Genomic DNA, 19,334 nt, shown 5'->3' with positions numbered 1-19,334 from the left:
TGCCATCTGAATCCAAGGGAATGTAGTGAACAGTTAATGAATATCAGACACTTTGCTATCTCTCTTTCTGAGTTTTGCATGTCAAGCTGTATTACAGTTGATGTTTATTAGGAGAGGGATATTCCCACCTGTTGTTGTAAGGAGCATAGTGAATAAAGCAGCCCATCTTAAGGGAGAGTTTCACATCCAGAATGTTCAGGAGTCAAGAAGGAATCAGAGATTGTTATATAGATACATATTTAATATAATAAATGTGATTGTGGTTACAGATACATATTTGGTGCTTTATCAAGTAGTATGAGTTACAGAGTACACAACACGTTGGATACAAAATTTGAAGATAAACACAATTGTTCCTAAATGAAAAACATGGGATACATGCTGATGAAAGTTTCCAAACTTTCATTTCCACTCTTTTCTCCAGGCTGGTCTCCTGAAGATGAGTTGCAAGTTGTAGCAGTCTTAAAAAAAACTCAGTCCCCCAAATTCTAATAACACGTAATATGAAAAGAACTTTTGGCAAAAATTATCCGGATTACTTCTCTCCATTGGAAAAATTTGCAACATTTCCCATTGTTTTGTTTATGCCTTAGTTTATACATGTTTCTAGATAGGGAGTTAATTGCTTTAATTGTATTCGTTATTAGATAAATGTGGTTAGACTCAATTATTTTAAATGTATCCTCATGCCAGAGGAGAAGAGAAATGGAGACATAGGTGTGAAAGAGAAAGGAAAATTTTCTCAGGTGAGAAAACAAGAGACTTATCAAACTAGATATAAATGTTGAGTGAATTTTTAGCTTCTCTACTAGAAGATAAAATTATTGTTAAACTGTGAGGTGAGGACAATGTTCCAAAGTTTGGTTATCTGTCTTTTTCACTTTACTGTCTGCTGTGAGTTTCCATTCAAAGCTAATAGTGTCTTAGTTGGAAGACTTGATCTTTTCCGTTACAGGATGTTGGGGGAAGCCTTTCTTTTAATATCTATTGCTCTGATCTGCCACATGACCTGTTTGGGTGAAAATACATTTAACACAGGGAGTGGTTGCTAAATTGTTAAGGAGCCTTGTCCAAAGCAACTATTAAACACACACTTGTCTAATAGAATGGAGAGACTGGAAAACCCATAAACCGAGATTTAATAAGACCTCATGTCCAGAACCTACAGAGAGTTGTCTGGCCCTTGGGTTTGGACATTCAGATATTAGAAACTGAGTTCTCCATGCTCTGTTCTCTGGCACATGCAAACCCACTGGGGAAAGGATGGCCTCCGTGTTTTTTCTTATATCTAATCCAAACTCCCTAAGATTTTAAAATGGAGTTTCACATCTAGCTTCATTGTTACTCAAGAAATGCCTTCCTGCAAATCTTGGTGGTGACACCAAAAAGTTATTTGATTTTCAATCAAGTGGAGTTGCTCTTAAATGTTTCCTAGTGAATGGACTCACCTTGTAAGTAAGTCTAGGCACTTACTTCTTCACCACTTCTCACTTCTCCTTTCCCCCCTTTCTTTTCTCATGACCCTATTTGTACCAAACTTGCTAAATTACTGGGAAACAAAGAAAATGACTACTAGAAGGAATGATTTCAAGGGTAAAAATCATTTCCCTGAAATATAAATAGGCTTTGAAATGATTCTCAAATTATCAAATTTGTGATGGGACAGATAGATTGAAAAATCCCTGACAAAGAATGTTTATTAGTTTACCAATTGATTTGTTATACTTTGTGAAATAATTATAACTCCACTCTGTTGAAAGGGGGTGTATACAGAGAACAACAACCAAGCAAAATTGATGGCTCTATAGAAGGCAAAAATAAAAACAATTTCTTTAACAAATTCTTCTCTTTACGCACTAAAACCTGAAATATGCTTAAAGCGTAATTTGTACAGTAGAGAATGAGCACATGGGTGGTTTTGGGAGTGGGGCACAAAATGTGTTTATAAATTTGCTTCTACTGATTTGAAAGCAAAATTACTGAAACACATCAGTTCTACATTTCAGAAGGTGTCTGTGTGTGTGTTGGTGGTTGCTCATATGAACAAGCACTGAGTTAGCAGATAAACATGGAACACAGTCTCCTAACTTATTCCAGAATAGTTAGTCTTCCTCTTTGTTCTGGTCAAATTTGGATACTAATCTGATGCCAAGCTCAAACTATATCAAACACAAGCAGAGCAGGGCGTGGGGGTTACCCGGCCTCCCTAACCTTGGGTTTCTCTCAAAGATGAGAAGCATGTACTCCTGTTCCCATCGACCACCTCTCTACATCCCAGATCTACACAGGACTGTGTTACATTTTCTCCAGGGAGGAACATATCAGCACCAAGGGCTCCTCCACTGAGCTTCATACTTTACCGGGCAATTTACTCTAGGGAGATTGCGGAGGAGGGGGAGGAGGGAAAGGAAGTGATAAACAGACATTACACATTCTTTTCCTGGAAAGATCACCCCAGTTTTCCCAACTTCCCAAAATTTGAAAGAATGCTATTTTGTTTGTTTTACCATGGAAATTTTTGGTAGTTCAGTTTTTTCTCTTCTAAGTTTAAAAACACTCTCAAAACATGTCAAAGAACTTTCTAGGGCGACGTTTACATGCTTGCTCTTTCATTTGGGGCTGTGATATTTATATTCCTTTTAATTTTTTACTTAGAAGAGTGTCTGATGTGTGTGTTTATCCTGCTTTAAATTTAAAATCATGTTTACATTTATATTACATGTCACCAGTTGACTGCAAGGCATTCGTGCTTCTTGTAGCCTTCACAGCTCTGCCCTCCTGGTGCTTTTCCTGCTTTTTCTGCCTCCTGTGTTTTCAGCTTATGAAAAGGCAAGGCCCTTTTTATCCTCCACTGACAAGTCTACCCACTTACATAGGATGTGCAGTCAATTTGTGAATACGGTAAGCTTGAGTCTTTGTAACATCAACCATCTTGGTGAACTTTCTAGTCTCTAGTCAGTTGTCTGGGTGTTTGTAAACATTTGGTTACTTCAAATAATATGAATAAAAGATTTGAAATTTTAATGACATCAAAGTTCGATGCACGATACTGGATGCTTGGGGCTGGTGCACTGGGACGACCCAGAGGGATGGTATGGGGAGGGAGGAGGGAGGAGGGTTCAGGATGGGGAACACATGTATACCTGTGGCGGATTCATTTCGATATCTGGCAAAACTAACACAATACTGTAAAGTTTAAAAATAAAATAAAATTTAAAAAGAATGTTTAAGCATTTCAGAAAAAACCTAGATTCTTTGGTTCTTACATTTTCTAGCTGCTTGAGCAAGTATAGGATTGGTGGTTTTATACCCCTTTGGGTCAGCATAGACAGATGCTGAGAAAGGTCGTGCTGGGAATTCTTGTGAATTGCTTGTCACTCCCACACAAATAGACATGGTGAGAACTTATCTTTCATGCTCTCAATGTTGACTGGGCCTGTCAACCTCTTGACAATGGAGTTTCTTTGAAGTGAGCAATATTGACACATATGAATGAACTCATACCAGACTAGCAACTGTTGGCACTAGACCCAGTCACTCCAACCCATTTTCAGAGTTTGAAATGGCAAGTATTCAGAAAGGGCACATTAGTCTTTGAAATAACAAAAATAAGAAAAACCCAACAAATGTAGTCAGTGTTTACTCCAAGAATACAGTCATATAGTTGCTTTACTTTCAATATTCTTAGTGAATAACTGAATTAATAGGTTACAGATGTGTGAAACTAGGAGTTTTGTAAATGAAAGAAACAAAAGGAGGAAATACAAGACTAAACAATGTAATCTTCTACTTAAACATTTAAGATGTTTATTAATCCCTTAAAAATCACTTTTTTAATTAACTCACTATCCTCACTTAGTTACCCTCATACACAGTTGGTCTCTTTATTACTAGATTATGTATTGCTTAGTCAAATCTACTAAAGATAATAAAAAATGCTAGTAAGACTTATAGTAATGAAATACAGCATTAAAAGTTTAAACCTACTAAAAATTGGCTATATGTAAGACATGTTACTGGTGATGGATAGGGAGGCCTGGCGTGCTGCGATTCATGGGGTTGCAAAGAGTCGGACATGACTGAGTGACTGAACTGAACTGAAGGCATGTTAGGGGTATAAATGAGTGTTTTGACTATAATACAATTCACTACTATGGTGAGCAAAATAAGGAGGGGAATGAGCAGTTGCTAGAAGATCAGATCATTTTGCAAAATGCAGGGTACTGTAAAACTCTATCTCACTTAGAAAGTCTCTGCATTTAGTCAAATTAAGTTTTCTGAAGATAATTAGCTATTTTGAAGATAATCATCATGTACTTAACAAACCGATGGCACCATCGGACAACTACCCCTTTTAGGTTTGACAAGATTTCTCCCTTGTAGTATACAGCCCTCTTGATATTGAGGAGGAAGACCACTGCAATGAGCAGCATGTTTGTGTTTTACATGATTGGAGTAAGCAATTTTGGAATTTTGCACTCACACAAATTTTAACTAATTTGAAAATGGAAACCTTGGGCCTACTTTTAGAGGCATAGATACGTTTATAAAGCAGTCCATTGGCAATCTCAGGTCACTGATTTAGTACAGAATTTGGTAACTTTATGTGTGGGAAGGTCTGAGGGAATTATAAGAAGCCCCATGGATTGTGTTCAGATTGATTTTATAAAAACACAATATATTCTTGGCTGTATCTCTTGTTTATAATCTCTAGTTAACACAAAGATGGTCTCAAAGGAAGACCAATGTTTTGAATGATGTATTTGCTTAAAAAAATCAAATAGTGGTTGCCTCATAAAATGCCTACCACATTTTACTAACCAAATTCAGAAAATAATGAGTGGCCTTCCTGGATCAGAATTAAGACAACAAATGAGATCAATTAATCTCACTTGAAATTGATTTTTCCACGTCCATATTCTTTTTCATCCCAATTTAGATGGCAATCCATTACCAAGTGGAACCACATTCAATGATATCATATTTCTGCTTTATGTTTCCCTAAGTAGAGTTTTTCTGTTGTTCTGACTGAGTTTCACAACAACCTACAAGAGTAGAGCTTAATTGAGAACAGGGGCAGGAAGGGGAAACTGGAAAAGGAAGACATTGGGGCAATAGATAATTATCCAAAACAATGTGGGCAAAAGAGTAAGCAACCCTCCCTGGGGCTTTCCATCTAAGACTCTTTGAGCAAGCTGCTATAGGAAGATATGTGGGTTGCTGGAAAGTGCAGGGTGATTATGGATGAAATAACTCTCAGGATGCTTCTCACAGCCTGACTGCATTGCTACTTGATGAACTCCTGATAAAATTCAGAGCGCACAAAGCGAGGCAGCGAATCCTTCTCCATCAGAGCATGGATTCTTTTCTGGGCCACGTCAAAGCTACTTGGGGAAGGCTCCACCAAATTCTTCACTGTGATTTCCTTCGTGAAGTGATCAATATTCACCTGTGAGCCAGAAAACAGGGATCACTGAGTCAGCCCAGGTTGTGGGATTTGAGGAGGGGTAGGGAGAAAAGTGTTTCTCACATAACGCATGAGGGGAAGAGAGGCATAGGAAATTAGAATAGCTTATCACTTCTATTTTATATACAGTAGGGTAAGGCAGCTGGTGCTTCAACAAATGTATGACTCAGATTACGATCTAACCAGTATTAGGCACCCAGTGTTAGAAATAAACAACTCATTCAGGCAGACCTCATATAAGCTTCTCAATAACCCTAAAAAATGAGTCTTTCCTTTTCTAGGCGAAAGACAGATAGATAGGGACTTCAAGATCACAGAGCTAATAAATGTATTTGAAGGCAGAGACTCAGAATTTGAATCTAGGTATCCTGCTGCCTAATCCCATAGTCTTCCTACCACAGCATTTGGTTTGACCCCTAATGGGGAGAATGAAGAGAGAGAAATCAGGGATCCAAGACTTTATGCGTGTCTCTAGAAGAATAAGGAAACTTGGTTTTTTCCTGAAACAAACAAAGACACGTGGTTTTAGCACAACATTCATAACAATAGCAACTGATATTTATTGAGTGCTGAGAACTTTACTTTCACCAGCACTGCACTGTGAACTCCTTGAGTCTTACAACTCTGAGAGGCAATACTAACATCCACATCTTACAACTGAGGAGCAGAAGAGTTAAAGCGATTTGCCCAAGATCATAAGGGTTAGTTAGAAGATTCAAAAGCCCAGCAATGTTGCTTTTGCCCAGGAGACTGGAGTGTTGGGAGGCATCATGGCTTATTTGGCCTGAATGCAGGGCCATTCTACACTGTGTCACTCCCAGGGACATCATTCATGCTAGGGTCCATGTGAATGGTCCCCTGGGCTTGTGCAATGTACAGCCTGCCTGGGCTTGCCTGAGTATGATTTGAGAGAAATCATTGTTTATCATGTTGTTATTCCAATGACTCTTTTACCTGAGTGTACAGAAGAAAGAAACAAAACCCAAATCAACCAATGGTTCTGAACTGAAACATTAGGAAGTGTTTGGGTCTCTCCTGGGCTGCTAAAGTTTCTTGATACTGAGAAAAGCTATCTGGGCTCAAAGAATTATGGAGTGTCTTTAGGTCAGAGTCAGGGACAAAGGTGTGACTGGAGACAGCCAGGCCAGAACAGACATGAGTGTCTGTGATCGAAGGTCCAGGACAAAGTGAGTTGAGGCTATGATGTGCTTTCCACAGGTGAGAGCAACCTGTGTGTTTTATGCAGGAATGGTGGAAGACTTCACAGACTGTGCTGGAAACGGCCTCAAAGGTGAGGTAGTCAGATGTCTGTCTTCAAAGGTGAAGACTCCAAGATCCAAAGAGGTCAATTTATATGCCTACAAACAGCTAATGAGGAACAGTCTGTTATTCTTCCTGCCACACTAAAGCAATGCTTCTTCCTTCTCTTTAATATATACTGAACTAGATGAGCAGCCAGACTGCTCATCAGCCAAAATAGTTGAAAATTTTAAAGCTAAAAATTATAAAATCTCTAACAATTATAAAGCTATCTATTAATCCTATTTTTTAAAGAATTGATATGTTTTTTAAAGAAGTGATACATATTTTAACCTCTCTAACACATAAATGGGAGAAGGCAATGGTACCCCACTCCAGTACTCTTGCCTGGAAAATCCCATGGATGGAGGAGCCTGGTAGGTTGCAGTCCACGGGGTTGCTAAGAGTTGCACACGTAACAGCTATTTTTTCTTACTATTTTTATGTGCATGGGCTCCTCTAATGAATCATTTTGATATATACTCCTCTGTACACTACTGGGCAAAGAAAAAAATTTTTATTAAGATACAGACATGACAGTTTTTAGTATATAAATTATCTGTTTATCAAACTACACAGGGTAACTTCTCATTTTTAAATCTTAGTTCCAATTTTTTACCACTGTATCTCTCCTTCAGTTCCTGATATTAAAGAACTGAAGTGAATATTCAGATAAAGAAAATGTAGATTACTATTTGCCTGGGTAAACTTGTTATACAGGTCATTCGGGTATTCATCAAAATGAAATAGTAGGCCTTCCCTGGTGGTACAGTGGATAAGAATCCGCCTGCTAACGCAGAAGACATAGGTTCAGTCCCTGGTATGGGAAGATTCTATATGCAGCAGAGCAACTAAGACCACGCACCACAACAATGGAGCCTGTATTCTAGAGCCTGCAAGCCGCAGCTACTGAGCCTGTGCGCTTCAACTACTGAAGTCTGCGCCAAGAGCCTGTGCTCTGCAACGAGAGAAGCTATCGCAACGCGCTGCAAGGAAGAGTAGCCCCTGCTTGTCACACTAGGGAAGGCCCACACACAGCAATGAAGACCCAGTGCAACCAAAAATAAATGGTAAAAAATAAGTAAAAATAAGTACATAAATAAAACGTTTTAAAAAGTGAAATCATAAATTTTTGTCAAAATGCAAGTTAATTTTTAAAACAATAGCTACAATTTATTAAACGTCCTCTAGGTATATACACATTGGAGAAGGAAATGGCAACCCACTCCAGTGTTCTTGCCTGGAGAATCCCAGGGACGGGGGAGCCTGGTGGGCTGCCGTCTATGGGGTCGCACAGAGTCGGACATGACTGAAGCGACTTAGCAGCAGCAGCATGTATATATACACATACCACACACATACATGAAATTATTACAATTAAAGAGAATTGAGAATTAAAAAGCTTTAGTTAGAAACTTGCCCAAAGTCATACATCAAGAAAGGTCTGGAGTTGGTATATTTGCATCCATTCATCTCACAAACATTCACAGAGTATTTATTATGTAACAGGAGTGGGATTTACATCCCTCTGATGCTCAACTCAGAGAATGGAGACCAAAATTATTTTAATTAGAGCCCAAACGTCCTTATAATGAAGGCCATCATTTGTGTGTTCTAGTAACTCAGCAAGGGTTTTATTTATTTTGAAACTCCACTCTTAATTTCTCATATTTTCATGATACCTATGAGTGTTCTAGTAAGGAACTTTGAGAACAATGTTTTCCTAGAGCTCAGAGCAGCTAGCAATAGCCTGGATGCATCTCCATCATTTGCATATACTCAAATCCTAGACTTCTGTGAAGAGGAATGAAGGTGGTAAGAAGATAGGTTGGAAATGGGAAATCAGTCAAAGTCAGGAAATTGTGTCAAATGTAATACTAACAGTACATTAATGTCCTTGGTAACATCACAAATAGAGGTTCCATGCTGACAGAACAGGCCAGCACAAAGGCCATCAGAAGTAGGGGAAAGCCAATACATATGCATGGGGTGTGAGACTGAGGGGTAGAAGAGGGGATCTAGGGAGGATTCCAAAATTCCCTCAGTAAGACTAAACCCAGGTGCGTGCTAGGATTCTCACTTTCTCAACTTGACCAGTAGTACTCTATACCCTCTGCTCCTCACCTCCACCTCCTATGTCATGGAGGTGGCTCATCTGTTGGCATTAGGTATATAATCTAATTTGATTATTAGATTATAATAATCCATTCAGATAAAGTTGCCCTTTAAAAAGGATCAGTGATGAGTAATGCATTACCAAAAGAATAAGTCTCAAATGATAGAACCTCAAGAGTCTAGAACACCTGTGAGAGAAAAAAGATATTAGGGTTTCCCTCTCTCAAATCATTTTAAGTTAATTACTGCCTGCCTAAAGGGTTTGCTCAGATTACCTCTGTACCTGATCCCAAATTTTGATGAAATGTTTGATGTCCAGATTGGATTACAGTGTGCAATGTGAAATCAGTGACCTGACCAAAACACGATGAATGGGTCTTGCTGAGGCCATCCTGAATTCCACAAAAAATCTTTTCAATTCAGTTTTACAAATAGGAAAGGGCAGATAAACTGCCCTAAAGCCTCTTTGAAATCAACACACATCTTTAAGAGTTAATTAATATTGTATTGTCCTCCAACATCTGTAGCATTGTTACCGTGTGATTATTTGGTTTTCATGAGTAGAAACCTTGTCCAGATCAGAGAGTAAATGAAAAAGCCCTAGGGGAGACCAGAGGGTGGTGGAGAATGGGATGGAAAAGAGAGAATTTTCACCAAAAAAGAAAAGGAAGGAGGAAAGGAGAAAGGGGAAAAGGTGAAGTAATAGAAACATTCATCAGACATTAATTTGTTCAAATGCTGAGATATGTATTTTCACATCCACGGTTTAATTTCATCCTCACAACAATCCTGCAAAATAGTCTTCATTATCCTCATTCTCCCAAAGAAAGAAACTAAGTTCAGAGAGACTGAGTACGTCACCCAAGATCATACAACCTGTATTATCCTCATTTGTGATTACATGCTACTAAGAGAGACCCATACTGCTTAGAAAGTGGTCTAAACAGAGTTCAAGTTCACATCTGCTTGATTGTATTGCTCTCCCTTTGCGTTCAGTAGGTGTTTAAGAAAGGTGGCCCACTTTCAAATAGGAATTACCTTTAGCTGCACAATGTATTGTAGATGGAAATCCTTCCTGGGAAGTGGTTGAGCTGACCCCCATTGACCACTCTCACCCACCTTCCAGTCAGGACCAACCTCTTTAGGAGCCTCCACTTGGATGAATTCTTCATAAATTTTCTTTGCCGTCTCAGCCATCTTGACAGGGGACTTGATCTTCTTGTAATCTTCACAGGCCATCCAGAACTCAAGATTCTCCTCACTGAATTCAGACTTCAGGAAACTTTTGAAGCTGGCCAGTCCATCTAGCAAGGAAAAAGGTTATTTGAGGAAATGTATTCTATCTGATCTGTATCTATATCTGTATCTATCTGTATATCTGTATATATCTATATGTATATCTGTATCTATCTGTATATCTGTATATATCTATATGTATATCTGTATCTATCTGTATATCTGTATATATCTATATGTATATCTGTATCTATCATCTGTCTATCACTATATCCAATGTTGTAGCCTAGGTTTATTTGTAACACATTTCTGTTATTTGCGTAAGAACCTTACTAAAGTTAACTCATTTGTTAACCATTACAAACCTAAGAGGCAGAGGCTGCTATAGCCTATTTTACAAATGAGGTCAGACAGATCAAGTAACTTTCTATTAGTTAACCAGCTGGTAAGTGGCAGAGCTGGGATTCAAATACAGACAGTCTGTATTTGGGTGATGAAAGTTTAACTGTACATAGCATTGAGGAACATTGTGAGCACTAATGCCATTCTGGATACTTACCAGTTACCAAAAAGAAAAAAATACACTGAAAACTTGATTTGGTAGTGTAAGGAATATTAATGTTTACTCTCATGTATCAACTACTCAGTTTTTTTCTTTCTAAAGTTGATTTTTGGAACAAATACTATGTTCCAGGAATTATGGTAAGTAAAATAGACATGCTACTTGCCCCAGTGAAAGATTCTGGGGAGGTAGAAAAGAAAATGATGAAACACATACAAAAAATGTGTACACAACAAAAGAAAGCAATATGAAAGATAGTAAGAGTAGTAAAAGGGTCCTAACCTGATTTTACATTTAGAGACGGCCTATATGAGAAAGTGAGACAGGAGACCTGAAGGAGGAGTGGTAGAGCCCTGATGAAGGGGGCCCACATGTAGAGCAGTTACTACACCCATCAGTGAAACATCAGTCTTTAACACATATTAAATTAAGTGTAAGTATGACTGTTGTGGTTCTGTTTTCAGAGTACCGTTGCTCATGTAGAATATATTTCAGCTTGTAAACCCAGGTCTCCTGCATTGAGGGCAGATTCTTTACTGTCTGAGCCACCAAGGAAGCCTATATATATATATATATATATATATATATATATATATATATATATAATACAAATATGTATATTAGAGATTCTTGGGTCTGATCCTTTTGTTTTCTTTTTCTTTATTCTAACCTTGTTCTGCCGGAGAAGGCAATGGCACCCCACTCCAGTACTCTTGCCTGGAAAATCCTATGGATGGAGGAGCCTGGTAGGCTGTAGTCCATGGGGTGGCTAAGAGTCGGACACTACTGAGCAACTTCCTTCTCACTTTTCACTTTCATGCATTGGAGAAGGAAATGGCAACCCACTCCAGTGTTCTTGCCTGGAGAATCCCAGGGGCGGGGGAGCCTGGTGGGCTTCCATCTATGGGATCGCACAGAGTCGGACACGACTGAAGCGACTTAGCAGCAGCAACCTTGTTCTGCAGCTCTAAACTCCAAAGTGGTAGATAAGTTGAAGGCAAGGTCAGGAATTAGGAAGGCAATGAAGAGGAACAAAGGAAAAATCATTTTATACCTTCAATATTTTCCTCCTTTTAAAGGTGACATATAGATAGATAGTTAGATATATATGTAGCTAGATAGAGAGATATAGATAAATAGGTAATTGATAAATAGATAGATACTTTTTTAAACCCCAATTCTAACAAATCTGTATGTACTGAGAGAGAATCCACACACATTTATTATGTAAGGTAAGTGGACTTCTAAAGGAAGGAGAGAAAATTTTAGCTCCCCACAGACTATATCAGAGTTACAGGCATGCCTGGCCTGGCGTTTGCCTCCCAGGCTGAAGGCTGGACTGACTGGAACCTCAAGGTCTACATTTCCTCTAACTTGTCCCTCATCAGAAGACACTTCTACAATTCATTAGTTTTACTTGGAGAACATAGTCATGTACTGAATTCACTTCCTTTGACCTAATTTCTATTTCCATTCTTCTTGAATATTTCTCCCTACTTCTTTTTATAGATTCTAACTTTCATTCATTAGTCATTGCCCAATACATCAATTTCAAACAATATGCAAAAAATATCATGATTAAGCCAGAAATATAGCATTTTCAGTTTTCAATTTTCCTTCTATACATTTTGTCTTTATATCCCTCACAGTTCCCAGCAATTGCACTCAGTTTTAAAGAAACAGAATTGCTGAATTATAATTAACTTGGATTAGAGTCACTGACAATTCTGGATCCAAACAAGAAACTTTGCATTTTAATCCCTTCTCCCTGTAGTTAATATAAAAACATTTCTTTTTAAATTGAGCAACACCTAAAAATACACTGGGGAGTGATGGTAGGTATGATAAACAATTTTCTCTAATAACTGACCTAGAAGAATTGCTTTAAAACCACTTAATAATGTTCACCAGAATAAGATCAGATATATTTTCCCTCACTCCTGCCCATATTTCCAGCACTATGTGATTTCATAAGCCTTTCAGGTATGACTTAAATCAAATCCCTTATAACTATACAGTGGAAGTGACAAATAGATTCAAGGGGCCAGATCTGATACACAGAGTGCCTGAAGAACTATGGACAGAGGTTCGTGACATTGTACAGGAGGCAATGATCAAGACCATCTCCAAGAAAAAGAAATGCAAAAAGGCAAAATGGTTGTCCAAGGAGGCCTTACAAATAGCTGAGAAAAGACAAGAAAGGAAAGGCAAAGGAGAAAAGGAAAGATATACCCATTTGAATGCAGAGTTCCAAAGAATAGCAAGGAGAGATAAGAAAGCTTTTCTCAGTGATCAGTGCAAAGAAATAGAAGAAAACAACAGAATGGGAAAGAGTAGAGATATCCTCAAGAAAATTAGAGATACCAAGGGAATATTTCATGCAAAGATGGGCTCAATAAAGTACAGAAATGGTATGGACCTAACAGAAGCAGAAGATATTGAGAAAAGGTGGCAAGAATACACAGAAAACCTATACAAAAAAGATCTTCATGACCCAGATAACCACGATGGTGTGATCACTCACCTAGAGCCAGACATCCTGGAATGTGAAGTCAAGTGGGCCTTAGGAAGCATCACTGTGAACAAAGCTAGTGGAAGTGCTGGATTCCAGTTGAGCTATTTCAAATCCTAAAAGATGATGCTGTGAAAGTGCTGCACTCAAAGTGAAAGTGAAAGTGATGTCGCTCAGTCGTGTCCAACTCTTTGCGACCCCATGGACTGTAGCTCACCAGTCTCCTCCATCCATTGGATTTTCCAGGCAAGAATACTGGAGTGGGTTGCCATTTCCTTCTCCAGGGGATCTTTCTGACCCAGGGATCGAACCTGGGTCTCCTGCATTATAGGCAGATGCTTTACCACCTGAGCCACGAGGGAAGTCCATATGCACTCAATAATTTGCTGCACTCAATACGCCAGCAAATTTGGAAAACTCATCAGTGGCCACAGGACTGGAAACAGTCAGTTTTCATTCTAATCCCAAAGAAAGGCAGTGCCAAAGAATATTCAAACTACCACACAATTGCACTCATCTCACACACTAGGAAAGTAATGCTCAAAATTCTCCAAACCAGGCTTCAACAGTACATGAACCATGAACTTCCAGATGTTCAGATTTAGAAAAGGCAGAGGAACCAGTGATCCAATTGCCAACATCCATTGGATCATCAAAAATGCAAGAGAGTTTCAGAAATATATCTACTTCTGCTTCATTGACTACATTAAAGCCTTTCACTGTGTGGATAATAACAAACTGTGGAAAATTCTGAAAGCGATGGGAATACCAGACCACCTGACCTGCCTCCTGAGAAATCTGTGTGCAGGTCAAGAAGCAACAGTTAGAACTGGACATGGAACAACAGACTGGTTCCAAATCGGGAAAGGAGTATGTTTATTGCTTATTTAACTTATATGCAGAGGACATCATGAGAAACGTTGGGCTGGATGAAGCACAAGCTGGAATCAAGATTGCCGGGAGAAATATCAATAACCTCAGATATGCAGATGACACCAACCTTATGGCAGAAAGTGAAGAAGAACTAAAGAGCCTCTTGATGAAAGTGAAAGAGGAGAGTGAAAAAGTTGGCTTAAAACTCAACATCAGAAAACTAGATCATGGCTTCTGGTCCCATCACTTCATGGCAAATAGATGGGGAAGAAATGGAAATAGTGACAGACTTTATTTTTCTAGGCTCCAAAATCACTGCAGATGGTGACTGCAGCCATGAAATTAAAAGACGTTTGCTCCTTGGAAGAAAAGTTATGACCAACCTAGACAGCATGTTAAAAAGCAGTGACATTACTTTTCCAGCAAAGGTTCGTCTAGTCAAAGCTATGGTTTTTCCAGTGGTCATGTATGGATGTGAGAGTTGGACCTTAAAGAAAGCTGAGCACTGAAGAATTGATGCTCTTGAACTGTGGTGTTGGAGAAGACTCTTGAGAGTCCCTTGGACTGCAAGGATATCCAACCAGTTCATACTAAAGGAAATCAGTCCTGAATATTCATTGGAAGAATTGATGCTGAAGCTGAAACTCCAATACTTTGCCCACCTGATACAAAGAACTAACTCATTGGAAAAGACCCTGATTCTGGGAAAGATTGAAGGCAGGACGAGGAGGAGACCACAGAGGATGAGATAGTTGGATGTCATCACCAACTCGACGGACATGAGTTTGAGTAAGCTCCAGGAGTTGGTGATGAGCAGGGAAGCCTGTTGTGCTGCAGTCTATGGGGTCACAAAGAGTCGGACACAACTGAGTGACTGAGCTGAATGAACTGAACTGATGTGTTATCATTTAGTGACACAGGAATCAATAGCACATGCTGAAAGAAGAAATAAAGACTGAGTTTTCTGTCATCCTTAAAGTTTTTATTGTTCCTTGAACAAAAGGTGTCAGTTAGTCTCTGCCTAAATGAGAAAACTCCCAGGCACTTTCCAGCTGCTGGGAAATGACAATATGAATGAAGTCTTATGAGCTCCCACACTATCAGGTCTAAGACTGCAGAGGAAGCAATAACTTCACAGAATAAGTGTAGGGCAAATTAACTCTCATTAGCCTCATGTCCCCATAACATAGTGATTCAGGCATTCTGAATCACCCCTTCCACATCTTTGAAAAAGGTAGGGCTAAAATTCTAGTCCTCCAAAACATTGTTATTTATGACCTGAGGATACATTCCAGGATGCCACAACAGTAACATTTACCACATTACCAAGACATCCTAGACAGGGAATGAGCTCAGAAAATAACATTTCCTGGATTCACGTAAGAGAAGTGATCACTTTTTTTTTGTTTTCCCGTGGGATTATTTGCTACTATGACTCTTTCTCCCAGAATGCTGTTGATTATCTGAGTTCAAGATTCGAGTTTCACTTATCTTTGCCCCTCTTTCAAAAGTATCCCACCTCTTAGTGTAAATCTGTGGATCTAATATTTAATAAAGATTCAAACTGAATAAAATAAGACTCACTGAGATAAAAATTTCCTCCTATGTCTCAAAACTGAAGAGCACAAACATTAAGGAAAAATAAATTTACTGATTTTGCTATTGCTGCAGTATTTTATTTCATGGGCAAGTTACCTAAACTCTTTCTGTCTTGGTTGCTTTTTCTGAAAAATACAAATTGTTTGCATATCTAAGTGCTAAAATTATTGAAATCATTAGATAACCTAGTATTTGCAAAATGTATAGAACAGTGACTGAATAATGAATGTAAGCTATTGCTTTTTTATAACTATTGCTTTAAAGAAAGTTGTGACTACTAGTGAGTAAGATGATGATAAAGAACAGCCAGACAAAAGAAGGGAGAAAATTGGAAATCAAAGAAGAGAAGTAGAGGAGAATGCGAAGACAGAAACAAAAAGAGGAGCCAGATCCAGGCTATTCCATTCCCCATGCAAGAGTCCAAATCTCAAAGATGTTTCAAGAAAATGTTCTGACCTTTTGGAATTCCTGGGGCAAAGAGATTCACATAAAAGTTGTGTGGCTACTGGGCTATGTTTCATTCTTTCTCTGCTCTTAAAAATAGTCACATGGAAGAGTTTAATGTCACTGTCTCATTTAAACTCCCACATGCAATCTGTTTTTGTATTTAAAAAGCAGTGCATCAGTTATGTGCCCCATGGACCTTCAAAAAGAAAACAGATGGTTCTGTATATAAAACTGAAGACGAAAACATAAGAAATTGGTGTTTTCTCAGAACAGAGTCAAATACACTTGGCAATTAAAAAAGATTTTGAATAGGTTATTAGGTAAGGCCTATTAGGTTTTAATAGGCTTAATATAATCAGTAAAAAATAAATAATTATTCTGTACACAACACAGTATTGTAAATCAATTATATATCAGTAAAGAATATTTTCTTAAATAAAAAAATAATCTTGTGGAACAGATTGAGTAGCAGCTTAACGGTCTTACTTTTTTTAAAGGTTTGGTACCAATTGATTTCATTTTCACTCAAAAAAATTTTAGTAAAACATGGATTTAAGGAAGGCTTGAGGGACTGTATCAATGATGAGAATCAATATCCTATATCAGCACAAGAGAATGTCAAATGTTCCTCATAAGTCAACAAACATGACACTCTCTGAGGTTAAATGATTTAATTTATCAAACATGCAAAAAGAATCATGTTTCTAGTGCATGTTTTTCAAATGTATCTTTCTTTATTACCTACTCTGAATCAATCATAGCTAATGTCAGAACCATAATAGTTCTGGTTATAGACCATTGGTTTTTGCAGATGCAAAGAATATCTCATAAGAACTGAATTGCCAAAGTTTGGCTTAGTTATTCACAATGCATGAAAGTTAGTGTCTGGGGAAATATGTCAAAAACTGTCTCTTTTAGTCTAATGGTGTTGGGGTAGAATTACTTGGGCACGCCTATCATTTCACTGGTCCTTCTTTAGAAATAGACAGAGAGAAGCAGAGACAAAGGGGCAAGAGAGATAGTGTCATAGAAGCAGAGATCGATGGGAAAAGGGAAAGACAGAAAGGAAGAGGGAGACAGAAACGTGTAACAGAGAAACGGAGGCGGGGAGGGAGAGGCTGTCCTGCGTGCCCAGGGCACCACCTCCTGTAGGGTCTGGCTCTTTTTCATTTCTCTGAGACCTCTGTATCCACAGCAGAAACACTTTTTATTATTTGTGCTGGTTTGAATGAATAAATACCCTTTCAAGGAAAGACTTTCGACTGGAACAGTTATCAAATGTTTTCCCAATTATTACTTGGGGAAATTGTCCAAATCTTAAAAGTATTAGTTACTTAAGAAGATAATGATGTGGAACTTAAGATTATACACACACACATATATACTCAAGACACATACATAGTATATATAATTTTAAAATATTATATCAAATTAAATAAAATGTGAATATTACATATATATTTGCACACACATATATATGCATATACATATTTCCCCTTTAGAGGCAAAAAACATTACTGCAAGAATGTCGGATCTCAAGCTCACACCATGGAAATCAACTATTTGCAAGCTGAAAAACTTCAGTCCCAAAATGCTAGGTGTTAACACTAAGTGCCTCTGGCTTAACTTATTCTATTAGTTCTCTATCTCCTAAAAGCCTGAAATATATAAACATGTGGCCCTAAGGATTAGTGTGGCTGAAAGGCTTGTGAATGGGCATATAAATTTATATCTTTCTCCTTAATAGCTTTAAAAACATGACAACAGTTCTTCTAATTTTGTTTATTGATAGTAGCAATAAATATCTGTACCCAGGGTATGCATAATTCATTTGTCAGGTATTGGCCCTAAGCCACAGGTAACACAATTAATAAGTCAACTGATAAACATAAATATTTTTTTCCTAGTTGACTTCATGAAATTTCTGTGTGCCAGAAGGATAATGAAGTCAACATTAACCCAGTTATTCAATAAATGTTTGTTGAACACTTTATATGCACAAAGGAGAAAAGGAAAGATATAAGCATCTGAATGCAGATTCCAAACAATAGCAAGAAGATGAGAAAGCCTTCCCCAGCAATCAATGCAAAGAAATAGAGGAAAACAACAGATTGGGAAAGACTAGAGACCTCTTCAATAAAATTAGAGATACCAAGGGAACATTTCATGCAAAGATGGGTCCGATAAAGGACAGAAATGGTATGGACCTAACAGAAGCAGACGATATTAAGAAGAGGTGGCAAGAATACATAGAAGTGTACAAAAAATAGCTTCATGACCCAGATAATCATGATGGTGTGATCACTCACCTAGAGCCAGACATCATGGAATGTGAAGTCAAGTGGGCCTTAGAAAGCATCACTACAAACAAATCTAGTGGAGGTGATAGAACTTCAGTTGAGCTATTTCAAATCCTGAAAGATGATGCTGTGAAAGTGCTGCACTCAATATGCCAGCAAATTTGGAAAATGCAGCAATGGCCATAGGACTGGAAAAGGTCAGTTTTCATTCCAATCCCAAAGAAAGGCAATGCCAAAGAATGCTCAAACTACCGCACAATTGCACTCATCTCACACGCTAGTAAAGTAATGCTCAAAATTCTCCAAGCCAGGCTTCAGCAGTGTGGGAAGCATGAACTTCCAGATGTTCAGGCTGGTTTTAGAAAAGCCAGAGGAACCAGAGATCAAATAGCCAACATCTGCTGGATCATGGAAAAAGCAAGAGAGTTCCAGAAAAACATCTATTTCTGCTTTATTGACTATGCCAAAGCCTTTGACTGTGTGGATCACAATAAACTGTGGAAAATTCTGAAAGAGATGGGAATCCCAGACCACCTGACTTGCCTCTTGAGAAACCTATATGCAGGTCAGGAGGCAAAAGTTAGAACTGAACATGGAACAACAGACTGGTTCCAAATAGGAAAAGGAGTATGTCAAGACTGTATATTGTCACTCTGCTTATTTAACTCATATGCAGAGCACATCATGAGAAACGCTGGGCTGGAAGAAGCACAAGCTGGAATCAAGATTGCCAGGAGAAATGTCAATAACCTCAGATATGCAGATGACGCCACCCTTATGGCAGAAAGAGAAGAGGAACTCAAAAACCTCTTGATGAAAGTGAAAGAGGAGAGTGAAAAAGTTGGCTTAAAGCTCAACATTCAGAAAACTAAGATCATGGCATCCCGTCCTATCACTTCATGGGAAATAGATGGGGAAACAGTG

At 38.3% G+C, this 19,334-nt stretch overlaps 1 protein-coding gene across 1 annotated transcript in view; it reads right to left on the bottom strand.

Moving 5' to 3' along the window:
• Positions 1-220: 220 nt before the first annotated feature.
• The window catches only part of RGS5 (regulator of G protein signaling 5), a 58,041-nt gene continuing 38,927 nt past the window's right edge, over positions 221-19,334 (bottom strand). Inside the window, exons 4-5 of the mRNA XM_061399970.1 lie at positions 10,019-10,185; positions 221-5,449 (exon numbers count right to left, since the gene is read on the bottom strand). Of these exons, the coding sequence (XP_061255954.1) occupies positions 5,288-5,449; positions 10,019-10,185 (329 nt within the window). The 3' untranslated portion in view covers positions 221-5,287. The remainder of the gene's footprint in view (positions 5,450-10,018; positions 10,186-19,334) is intronic.

This window comes from Bos javanicus, chromosome 3 (genome assembly GCF_032452875.1).
Source record: "Bos javanicus breed banteng chromosome 3, ARS-OSU_banteng_1.0, whole genome shotgun sequence".
Classification (NCBI taxonomy): domain Eukaryota; kingdom Metazoa; phylum Chordata; class Mammalia; order Artiodactyla; family Bovidae; genus Bos; species Bos javanicus.
This window is presented reverse-complemented; position numbering and strand designations above follow the sequence as displayed.